Below are 12,573 nucleotides of genomic sequence, written 5' to 3'. Positions count from 1 at the left end.
GATGATCTGCTTTACACGTTCTTGCCCTGGCAGTTTTGCAATGTGATGAAAATTATATCTTTCTCTGCACAAACAGAAAGGTGACGTTTTCCCTTAAACAAAGGACACAATGTTTGGATGTTTTCACCGAAATGGTAGTTGGAATTATTGGCCCACATGAAGATGTTTGGAAACTGGAGATCCTACAGTCAATATACAGCTCTATTTTTTTTAAATATTCACCAAATAACAGTTATTAGTGTAACTCTTCAAAATATCTGGACAAAGGAAAACAGTTGCTGACAAACATAAAAGCAACTGTCACACTTTATTGCTTTGAAGGATGGTAATAATTGGCAATGCATTTTGTGAAGAATGTATTTACAATTTCATCAAGTGACGTGGCTCAGACAAAAGCTAGTCCAGTGTCATTTTAAAGTACATGTGCTGTACCGCCCCTCAGCGTTACCAGCTTTCAAAACATGTCGAGCAGTTTGATTAACCTATCATTAAGATGAACCTTATTTTAATAGACTCTTCATTCACTCTTAAGTTCTTAGTGTGGAATTTTAAAAATTAAGATCACTAATTTTCAGTGTTACTAAACATACTATTCATTACCAGCGATTTCCCCCTCCCCCACTATTAAAAAATGTGTCCTTAGAACAAACAAAAAAGAAGAAACAAACAAAAATAAAACAGGTCACAAGACATATCCTGTTTGATACCTTGTTGCATAGGGAGTAGCATACATCGTAGTTAAAATCATTCCTATACTTGGGCAAAACATTTCCCCACCACCTAAATGGCCTCTTGCGTGCATCGTGGCTGAAACATTTGAAGCGAACTGAATTGTATCCCGGTCCCCTCCCATCGGCCCTCCCCATAGCAGCTTACAAAACACTAGTCCCCTAGGCGAGCTAACTTTGTTAGGGAAAGCCTTGTTGGTCAAGTTCTTATGCTAAAGACTTCCGAGGAAGAAACTGATTGCAACGTGAATGAAAGGAAATTACCATAGAGAAGACTTTTCAAGTGGGCAGTAATCTTTTAAAAAAGTGACAGGCAGGTGAACTTGTACCAAATGTCCTCAGGTGTTCATTGGTGGGGAGGGGCAGCCTACCTAGTTTCCCTCTTCGCTACCATACACCAAGAGTGTTCACTGAAAGGAAAGGAAAAACAAACAAACAAAAAAGGAATCTCTTCAACCGGAATTGGGAGGTGGGCATGAGTCATGAGAGATTTAAAAGACCCCTGTGCTTGCAGTTAATGCCACGTGGTATCTGTGCGTCCCAGTCCCAGACGTCTTGAAGGAGTTTTAGCACCATGTGTGTAACGTCTTTCGTCCGGCTTCACGAAGGCGTTGCTATAATGTGTTAGTGGGTTCCCGTGCCTCCAAAGGCGCGCTGTGGGGGGGCTGCTGGAAATGCGCCCTCTGGGGCTCCCTCCATTCTCCTCCGGGCTCCATCGCCTTCTGGGGAGCCAGTAGGTTTCTGCTGATCACCAGGTCCAGCTTGTTGCCGGATTCTGCTATCAGGGGCACAACGAGGCAGCAGTCAAAGTCTCTGGTGCGGACGTGGTTAACCTGTAAGGTCGAGAAGAGCCCTTCTGGGTGACTGAGGCCATGCAGGAAGTCACAGGAGCTACGGTGACATTTCAGGGGTTCTGACAACAGTGTAGAACAGCGAGGGGCTCACCCACTCGTAGCTATGACCAATGCCTACCCATCCCTCTTGCGCTTACATCTGTACTGAGAGCTGCAGCCATAGATGGCGGAGGACGCCTGAGGAGAGAGCAGCAGGGGAGCAGCTTACCAAGGTGAGTCTTGTGTGGCAGGTGAGGCGGAGCAGTGGGAGAGGTAATGTGTGTTCTACGCCAGCCACTACCATAGCTTGTAGGCAACGGCGCCGTGGCCGGGTGGGTTTTAGGAGTAAGCGTTAGACTGGGCAAGAAGGCTCTGAGTTCAGGGTCATAAACTAAAGTCATAAGGGCAAGGAACCAGGAACTGTATCAGGCTGAGATCAAATTGACTGGCCGGGCGGAATTTCTTCATTCAGCTATTACACTGCTGTGGATTTCCCAGGGAAAGAGGGATCACGGCTCCCCAAGTCCAGGATGATGCGCAGGGTTAAGCCCAGGGGGCTGAACTCCCACCGGAGGCCTTACCTGTAAGAGCCTGTCATAAGGCTTTAAGCCACCAAGATCTCCTGGTCCCGCGAGGCGAATATTTTTGACGTACACGCCTTTCTCCAGCAAGCCATCCGCAACGCTGAACCCGAAGTCCTCCGTGTCAGAGTCCTTGTACAAGGTGACCTGGAGAGGAGAAAGCACCAGGGGAAACACCAGCTTAGCTGGAGACGGTTGCTTGTGAAAGACCTTCGTGAACAATCTTTTCAACCATTTTTATGAACATAAGGGAACAGCATTGTCAATGTAGGGCTTTCCCCCCTCCCCTCCCTGCCACTTTCCCCCACCCCAAGATTATCTTTGGAATTTGTAATGTCCCACCTGGAACTGCAGTCAGGACCTGGTTTGACTGTTTTTATAAATTTTCTGGTTTGGCTGTTTTTATTTATTTATTTATTTTTAATCTTTTTATTGGGGCTCATAAGGCTCTTATCACAGTCTGTACATACATCAGTTGAGCAAAGCACCCTTATACATTCGTTGCACTCGTCATTCTCATAATTCACCTTCCACTTGGGTTCCTGGAATCAGCTCGGTTTCCCTTTTTTCCCCCGTCCCCCTCCCTCCCCAATCCCACCCTGGTCCCTTGATAGTTTATAAATAATTATTATATCTTATCTTACACTCCCCGGCGTCTCCTCTCACCCGCCTCCCCATTGCCCATCTCCCAGAGAGGAGGTTACACATAGATCTCTGAGATCGGTTCTCCCTTTCTATACCCCCTTCCCTCCTGGTGTCGCCACTCCCACTGCTGGTGTTGAGGGGTTCGTCTGTCCTAGATTCCCTGTGCCTCCAGATCCCCACTGCACCGCTGTACATCCTCTGGTATAACCAGGTCCTCAAGGCAAGGTAGAATTGGGGTCATGATGATTGGGAGGGGAGGAAGCGTTCAGGAACTAGAGGAAGGTTTTTAGTTTCATTGTTGCTACACTGAACCCTGAGTGGCCCATCTCCTCCACACTACCCCTCTGGAAGGGGTGTCCAGCTGTCTACAGATGGGCATTGGGTCCCCATCATGCACTCCCCCTCTTTCATGGTGATGTGACTCTCACCACCACCCCACCTTTGTTGTTGGAGACCTGGTCTCCTCTGTCCTTCACGGTCACCTATGTTGGTGTGCTGCTTCTGTGTGGGCTTGGTTGCTTCTGGGCTAGATGGCCGCTTGTTTGCTTTCAAGCCTTTAAGTCCCCAGACACTATATCTCTCAGTAGCCGGGCACCATTGGCCTTCTTCACCACACTTGCTTATGCACACTTTCGTCTTCAGCGATTATGTGAGGAAGGTGATCACACAATGATTGTTTTTGTTCCTTTGTGTCTGCTACATGGTCCATTCAACACCTTGTATTCCCTTAGGCCGTGTGATTCTTCTCTGTGGGCTTTGTTGCTTCTGAGCTAGATGGTTGGCTGTTTTTTATATGTTTTCTAATCACAGTCATCAAGTAAACATACCAAAAAATGAAACACACTGCCATTGAGTCCTGGCTGACAGAGCCGAATTACGAGGCCATCAAGGAAGTCAATTGTCCAGCCTTTTCTACTTTGGAGTGGCTAGTGGGTTTTCAAGCACTAACTCCAAAGAACAGCGGGAGCAACCTTCTATAGTTCCTGAAATATGACGGACTAATAATGCCATGTGATCCTGTCCGCCCCGCCTGGTCCCTGCTCTATGTCCCCATTGCTGACCCTGACTCACCACCCAATGTGTGGCAAGAGTAGAACTGAGTTCTATAGGTTGATTTTTGGAAAGTGGTTGGGTTTTTGAAAGTAGAACTTTCTTTTGAGGCATCTCTAGGTAGACTCGAACCTCCAACTTTTCAGTTAGCTGCCGACTACGTTAATTGCTTGTATCACTCAGGGACTCCTATAGCTCTGTGCTTAGCATATTCTCTTCCTGCGAAGAAGATGTCATTTTATTGGCTACGATATTCCCCTTCATTTGAATCAATATGATTGTTTGTTTTGGGTCTTCTGATACCTGATCCCATCAACACCACATGATCACACAGGCTGGTGTGCTTCTTCCATGTGGGCTCTGTTGCTTCCCTGCTAGATGGCTGCTTATTTACCTTCAAGCCTTTAAGACCCTAAGCGCTATCTTTTGAAATAGACAGGCACCATCAGCTTTCTTCACCACATTAGCTTATGTACCCATTTTGTCTTCAGCAATCATGTCGGGAAGGTGAGCATCATGGAATGCCAGGTTATTAGAACAAAGTGTTTTGTGTTGAGGAAGGACTTGAGCAGAGGCCCAATGTCCATCTGCTACCTTGATACTTAACATATAAATATATGTACGTAGACCTATATCCCTATCCTTATATATTAATATATTTACATATATCCATACCTATATGTATACAGCTACAAATGTCTTTTGCCTCCTAGTTCTTTGAGGCTATCAATCTTTATGGAACCAGATAATTTCCATTTTCTTTTGAGAAACGGATGGGCTCCAACCATCCACCTTTTGGTTAGTGTTTCATCATTGGACAGCAACACAAAGGACCCAAAACCCAAACCCAAAGCCAAGCTCACTGCCGTTGAGTGGACCCTACAGGACAGGGTAGGACTGCCTTTGGGGTTTTCCAAGACTGCAAATCTTTACAGGAGCAGAAAGCCTAATTTTTCTCCTGTGGAAAGGCTGAGAGTTTTGAACTGCTGACCTTGTGGTTAGCAGTTCAACGCTGATGTAACAGTCAAGAGGACTTTCATTCTGACTCTCAAACCTTGAGCGCCACTTCCTTCATCCTCCATTGCCCTGATGGTCATTAGACAGCTGCCGATGAAGACAGCAGACTCTGCAGGAGGAAAGGTGGGCGTTCCAGTGAAAGCTACAAGAAACGTACTCTCTCACTGCCTTGAGTTGCCCGCGCAGAGTGGCCCTGTAGGGCAGGGTGGAACTGACCCTGTGAGGTTCCCAGACTGTACCTCTGGGAGAGGAGAAAGCCCCATCTTTCTTAGTGAGTCTGAACTGCTGGCCTTGGGATTAACAGCCTAATACATATCCACGATGCTACCAGACTCCTGTAAGCTGCAAAACTTCCTGATAATATGGCCTGTGGAACCTGGGGGAGAAGTTCTGAAAACCAACAGAAGTGACTAAACCAAGTTTATGGAGCGGCGCTTACAGACCTGGAGATGAGACCTCAAGAGAGGTCTGTCAGAGAAGTGGTTCAAACTCAGGATCCCGACCGTGAGACCCGCGGCTTTCCAGGGCACATGATGGGCCATCTTCATGGGCTGTCCTGTTATCACTGCCCTTTATGATGTCTCAGAAGTGCTCGTGTAGAGTTGGTTTGTTCAAAGCAGATTATCAACAAGTCCGTGCATTACTTTTGTGTCAGCTGTCCTACACATCCTGTTCCCTCATACAATTCACTTACTGTAGAAACCGTTTTTCAGGCCCTATAGCTTGCTCTCGGCCCCATATTTCTTCCACATGGAATTTGGCTCGGATGCTTGATTTGGATAGGGTCAAGTCTATCACAAGCAGTACAGTGTACTTAAGACAATACCGTTCGATGTCCAATTGTGCCATTGGGTGAGTTCAGAAAAGCAGCTCTCCCTCCTCCATGGCGAAACCCCCTCAACTTCTAACTGAAACATGGAGGCCTTCAACCCTCATGGCCATCGTCTGAGCCAATAGCATCATCGGAGGGTGCACATGATGGTTTTCCAATAATAATTTCTTCTGTATTCATTAGCTAAAATTAGAATTCTCTCCATTTGCATGCTTGGCTACTCTGAAACTCAGTTTATATTATAAAGGCAGGCTCAATTCTTCCATTTTTATTTTCAGAATAAGGAATAAATCTACTTATTTCTGATGGTCTCCAATTGAGATTCTACAACCCACTGCCATCACGTGGATTCTGACGCAGAATCAAATAGGGCTGTCTAGACACACACTGTCTCATCTTTCTCCCATGAAACCACTCTTGCATTTGAGCCGATGACCTTTTGATGAGCAGCTGAGAGCTTTACGTGTTGTGCCACCAGGTCTTTTGTTAGGTATCAATATGAACCTCAAGTTTTTTCATGTATTCAATAGCGCTCGGTCATTTGCACTCATTACAATTAGTTTTTGTTGGCCAACAAGAACCCTTCCTTTTGACTCCCACATCCTCTTGAGATGACTGCTTAGTTCTGATAACTTCTTAGCTCTCTGGCACAAGGTATGTATCACAGACCCACCGTGAATATTTCCTGACTCAGATCTGGAGTCGTGCATTCCTCCAAGGAGCCTTGAAGGAGAGGAGGAGGAGAAAGGAGGAGAAAGAAGAAAAAGAGGCGAGAAGGACCAGTAACTAATATGTAGGGGTAGTGCACTATGCATTGAGGTCAGTGGCTAAAACCCACCAGTTGCTCTAAATGAGAAAGGGGAAGCTGGCTGCTCCCATAATGATTGAGAGTCCATCCTTCACTGACCCATGGCCCTACGGGGGCCAACACTGGAGACACAGTGTGGGAATCGCACCTGATCTGACCCCACTACACAGAGGCAACACACTAAAGGTGTGCAACAGAACAGCAAGGGGAGCAGAGCAAGGAAGTCGCAAGGAAATACCAAAATTAGACTTGGGGACCAGGGCGTGGCACCTCATCAGACTTGATGAGAAAATGACTCCTAAAGGTCAACAAACAGACCTTGAACTATTTACAGGCATTTCTTTTGTGCATATTATTATCTCTGAAGGTCTATCTGAAGATAGGTGGGATAAACAATCTGGAGTAGAAAACTACTGGACCCAAGGTTCGTGGGAGGAGGTGGAGGGTGGGGGAAAGGGGACATGGGAGAGGGGGAGGTGGGGGAAAGGAAGTAGGTTTTAACAAACCCAGGGACAAGGGAACAACAAGTGATCCAAAATAGATGGCAAGGATGGTATAGGAAGCCTGGTAGGGCTTGATCAATGGCAATGTAAACGGGAGGAATTACTGAAACCCAAATGTAGGCTGAGCATGATAGTGGAACAAGAGGAAAGTAAAAGGAAATAGAGGAAAGAACTAGAGGCAAGGGCATTTATAGAGGTCTAAATACAGGCATGTACGTATGTAAACATATTTATAGATAACAATAGGGAACAGATCTATGTTCATATATTTATGTATAAAGTATCAAGGTAGTAGATGGACATTGGGCCTCCAATCAAGCATTCCCTCAATGCAAGAGCACTTTGTTCTATTTAACTGGCATTCCATGATGCTCACCTTCCTGACACGATCGCTGAAGACAAAGCAGGTGCATAAGCAAATGTGGTGAAGAAAGCTGATGGTGCCCAGCTATCAAAAGATATAGCATCTGGGGTCTTAAAGGCTTGGAGATAAACAAGTGGCCACATAGCTCAGAAGCAAAAAAGCCCACATGGAAGAAGCACACCAGCCTGTGTGATCATGAGGTGTCCATAGCATCAGGTATCAGGCATCAAAGAACAAAAAAATCATATCATTGTAAATGAGGGAGAGTGCAGAGTGGGGACCCAAAGCCCATCTGTAGGCAACTGGACATCCCCTTGCAGAAGGGTCGCAGGGAGGAGAGGAGCCAGTCAGAGTGTAGTGTAGCAATGACAAAACACAATTTTCTTCTAGTTCTTGAATACTTCTCCCCCCACCTTACTATCATGATCCCAATTCTACCTTACAAGTCTGGCTAGACCAGAGGATGTACACTAGTACAGAGAGGAACTGGAAACACAGGGAATCCGGGGCAGATGAACTCTTCAGGACCAGTGGTGAGAGTAGCGATATCGGGAGGGTGGGAGGAAGGTGAGGTAGAAAGGGGGTATGGATCACAAGGATCTCCATATAACTCCCTCCCTGGGGGAAGACAACAGAAAAGTGGGTGAAGGGAGATGTCAGACAGTGTAAGACATGACAAATAATAATAATTTATAAATTATCAAGGGTTCATAAGGGAGGAGGGTAGGGAGGGAGGGGAAAATGAGCTGACACCAAGGGTTCAAGTAGAAGGTAAATGTTTTGAGAATGATGATGGCAACAAATGTACAAATGTGCTCAACACAATGGATGTAGGTATGGATTGTGATGAGAGGTGTGCAAGCCCCCGATAAAATGAATATATATATATATATTATGTATGTATGTATGTAAAGTCCTTCCACTGCATCCTTCCAGCCCCAAAGGAAACCATCTCCATTTCTGCGCACTTAGAACAGCTGAGCCTGAAGATGAATTGGGTCAGGAAAGGCGGCTGCTGTCCTCCTGTCTAGGGAGCCTCTCTGGCGAAAAAGAGGCAGGGACAGCTGCTTCAAGCACTGCCTCCTGCTGCTCTCTGACAGAGGCCTGGAGCCGGGACTTAGAGAGGGAGGGCTTGGCAGGAGAGAGAGACTTAGTAGCTTGGGCAAGTTGGAGAGTGGGAGCAGTCCAGGCCTTTGAAGAACTGAGTCCCAACCAAGGGACTACCAGCACTTCTGAGACTTGTGGCCAATTAAAGAGTCACCTCAGAGCACTGTCACATCTATCACTTCTCATGATAACAAAAGAGGAAAGAGTTATGTCAGTAGCTCATTTATCCAGGAGAGGAAGCCAAGCTATGGGCCCAGGAAGGTCGCCTGGTTGTTGTGAGCTCTGACACTGGCCCCGTATGCCTCTCCTCAGACAGCAGCACCACATCAGCCGGCATCTGCAGAGTCCTTGCTCCAGGTGTCTATGTGGGCCACTCTCCTTCTCCATGTCTGGCTCTGTCTCTAGAGCCCAGCTAGGCTCTGGCCTGGCTTCTCTCCAGCTCTTGTTCTGCCCATTTCCTTCTGCAACTTAGGGACCTCTATTCCCCTTGGGGCTATGTGAACCGCCTGGATTCTGGGTCACCTGTAGCTCTGGGTGGCTTTTCTTGGGATGGCCAGTTTTATGGGTCAACTTGGCTGGCTATGGTATCCAGCTGTCTGGTCAAACCCTAGCCTAGATGTTCCTATGAAGGTATTTTGTTGATGTGATTGACATTGACAATCAGTTGGCTCTAACCAAGTAAAGAATACTTTGGCGGATCTCCTCCAATCAGCTGAATGCCTTAAGAGCAAAAATAAGGAATTTCCAGTGTGCCCCACTAGGACTTCCCAGTGCCTGTACCCCACAACTGCATTAGTTAATTCCTTAAAATACATCTAAACATACCCATTCATCCATCCATCCTTCTTAGCACACTATTGCTTCTGTTTTTCTGGAGAACATGGACTAATAAGTGCCTGGTCTTGGCAGCAGGCACTCCATTTTGAGTCTGGTGCCTTCAGCTTGGCTCTCAGAATTCACCTCTCATAGACCTCCCTTTCAGTGACCTCCCTCTCTCACTGATCTCCCCCTCCGCTGCTCAACCTTCAAATTCCTGGAGCTGGCTCCTCCCGGAGCCAGAATGTTTTCTGAAGATATGTACACTCCACTCTAGCCGCCCTTGGCATATAGATAAGGTCAAAGACCTTCTCCCTTCTGAAGCACCTGTGTGCACAGATCCTCCCCAGCTTGGACCCTTCCCAGCTGTGCCTGCCAGCAGGGGTATAAAAACCGCAGCCTAAATTTCCCAAAGTGCGGTTTCAATAGCTCAATTCCCTGAGTTGCTGAACCCGCCCGCAAGCCTCCCAATAAAGTCTGCTTCTAAATTTTGCCGATTGGATCTTTGGTTCTGTTTCGCGCCCCAAAATTCCTTACAATAAGAAGGGGCTTAAAATATTTTGTGAAAAAATTCCCTTTTGTAGAATGAATCTATTTATTTCAGCAGAATTATGAAGTCAAATACAAAGAATCGCAGATCTCAAGAGGGTGGGCAATGCGATGTCTGCAGTGAAGAATGGTGTTTGTCTTACGGGACTGTTTCCATGTCCTCTGGCAAGGAGGGCGCTGCCATGAAAAGTATGTGTGTTCCTTCTGGTTCTTTTCTCCCATTCACATATCATCAAGAGATCTTTATCATTGATCTTGAACTGATTGCCGTAAACGTTCTTCCATTATTTTTTAAATTCCATTTTCCCATGAACCTTCTGAAGCCCTTTGGTAAACCTCCCATAATATTTCTGAGGAAGGAGTCATGGGTCAATAATCCAAACCTACCCCAAAGTCATGGCCAGTGAGTCGAGGCCAACTCATGACGACCCTGTAGGACAGGTTAGAACAGCCCCGTGTCCTAGACTGTAACTCTTTGCAGGAATGCAATGTCCCATTCTTCCCCTTAGGAATGGCTGGAGGTTTCAAACTACAAACCTTGCAGTTAGCAGCCCAAAGCAGAACGACAATTCGACCAGATGAATGATCGAGGTGACGAAACAGCTGAAGACAGACTTGGAAACAGGTGCACTAGAACATCATCTGACAAGCCGGCCTAAGGACCAGCTTAGGTGGGAATTGCAACGCTGCTGGACTCTCCATTTCTACCGCTTAGAGCGCAGGATCTGCAAGGGTGGGTGGTAACTTGCAGAAAACTCTTAAGATGCAAATTGAGTTCTGTCTGGTTGGGATGCAAATGATCTCTGGCCCCTAGGAACCACAGCCTCAGAGTCTAAGAACTCTTACTTAGAGATGTTTTTACACAGTTTCCTTATCATCTCGTGAACAAGTTTGTCAACTTGCTAGTTTCTTCACTGCTGAGCAAAACAAGCGCAAATGTTGACATCAACTAATTATTTGTATAAGAACGATGCCTTTAACATTATGTGAAGTATGTCTGGACAGAACCGTAGACAAAAAAGCTAATGGAAGGAACACACTTTAGGATTGATCCTGGCAGGATGTCATTACGCATTCAAACATGTAACCCAAACTCCAATCCTTGTCCCCCAGATCCCCTACTTCCCCAACAACATCTAGTTCTACTGGGAAATTGGACTTGGACACGTTGTTAGATTGATGCAGGGACAAGGGAACTAGAGACTGATGTCTATTTCTCTCTGTAAACGGAGTTGACTTAGGTCTGGGCTGATGAGGGGATCTCACTGCGTCTGAGAAAGTACAGCTGAGGCCAGACTGCTGGTGGTGACTTGCTGACCAGGGTAGATGCTCCCTTGAGACGTCTCACTCTGCGGATTCTAAACATCCTGCCCAGCTTTACTAGGGGTTAAACTGAGTTCCAGGGAAGGGGCACAGCAAACAAGAGGCAGTCTGGGACCCAAACCCACATCTGTGTGGTGATGGAGCTTGTGGTCCAAGTTATCACCATCATCCCTTGCTTGAGGAACTAGGAGCCCTGGTGGCATAGTGGGTTATACATTGGGCTGCTAACTGCAAGGTCAGTAGATTGAATCAACCAACCACGTTGTAGTGGAAAGACGAGGCTTTCTATTCCCACAAAGCATTACAGCCTTGGAAACCCACAAGAGTAGCTCTATCCTGGTCTATAGGGTTGTTGGAGTTGAATTGATGGCAGTGAATGGATCTAGCAGAATGTTAAAAAACAAACAAGCAAGCAAACACAGTGACTGTCGAGTCAATGCTGATGCAGGATGACCCCATGAATGTGTGCCATACGGTTGACAATGGCTGGTTTTCTGGAAGCAGGCTGCCAGACCTTTCTTCCTAGGGGCTCAAATACTCCACATTTAACGGTTAAGTTCTTAACTACTTGCACTAATCAGGGACTTGTGGCATAGAATGGTAGATAAGAGCAAATGTTCCTATGTTCACTTGTTGTCTTTAGCTTCTACCAACTCCTACACAAAGGCAGTTGTCAACTAGCTATTAGGAGAAGCTCTAGGCTAACTCCTAATGCTCACACATATGTCCATTGCTGCTGGCTGGCAATGACACAGCTTCCAAGGAGGAACATGACATTTTAGCATTAAGAAGAAAAGAGCATCCCTCTTAAGAAACAAGCAAAATCCTCAAATATGTAAGGGGTAGAAATACCCACACACATATGTCCTTGTGTGGAGGTAAAGTTGATGGCAGTAAAAATCCGCCCTGTGATATCAAGGGGGAGCCCTGGTGACCTAGTAGGACTGCAGGTGGCCTGCAGTGGCTTAAACCCCACAAGCTGCTCTTCACGAGAAAGACAAGGTTTTCTGTTCCAGTAAAGATAGGGGAGGAGATGAGTCAGTCAGGGTGCAATGTAGCACCGATGAAGAATACAGCTTTCCCTCAGATCCTAGATGCTTCCTCCCGCCAACTACCATGATCCGAATTCTACCTTGCAAGTCTGGATAGAGCAGAGGGTGTACACTGGTGCATAGAGGAGCTGGAGGCACAGGGAATCCAGGGTGGATGATACCTTCAGAACCAGGGGGTGAGGGGCGATACTGGGAGAATAGAGGGTGAGTGGTTTGGAAAGGGGGAACTGATTACAAGGATCTACATGTGACCTCCTCCCTGGGGGACAGACAACAGAGAAGGGGGTGAAGGGAGATGTCAGGCAGGGCAAGATATGACAAAATAATAATCTATGAATTATCAAGGACTCATGAGGGAGGCGGGA

At 46.5% G+C, this 12,573-nt stretch overlaps 1 protein-coding gene across 5 annotated transcripts in view; it reads right to left on the bottom strand.

Annotated features, from left to right (window-relative positions):
• Positions 1–1,190: 1,190 nt before the first annotated feature.
• GRIP1 (glutamate receptor interacting protein 1) overlaps positions 1,191–12,573 on the bottom strand; it is a 477,907-nt gene continuing 466,524 nt past the window's right edge. For all 5 annotated transcript variants that reach the window (XM_075552787.1, XM_075552788.1, XM_075552790.1 and 2 more), the window contains 2 exons: positions 2,143–2,289; positions 1,191–1,561 (listed from right to left, as the gene is read on the bottom strand). In XM_075552787.1, coding sequence (XP_075408902.1) covers positions 1,343–1,561; positions 2,143–2,289 — 366 coding nt within the window. In that variant the 3' untranslated portion in view covers positions 1,191–1,342. The remainder of the gene's footprint in view (positions 1,562–2,142; positions 2,290–12,573) is intronic.

This window comes from Tenrec ecaudatus, chromosome 6 (genome assembly GCF_050624435.1).
Source record: "Tenrec ecaudatus isolate mTenEca1 chromosome 6, mTenEca1.hap1, whole genome shotgun sequence".
In the NCBI taxonomy this organism is placed as follows: Eukaryota; Metazoa; Chordata; class Mammalia; order Afrosoricida; family Tenrecidae; genus Tenrec; species Tenrec ecaudatus.
Note: the sequence above shows the minus strand (reverse complement) of the source record. Positions and strands in the feature narration are given on the sequence as shown.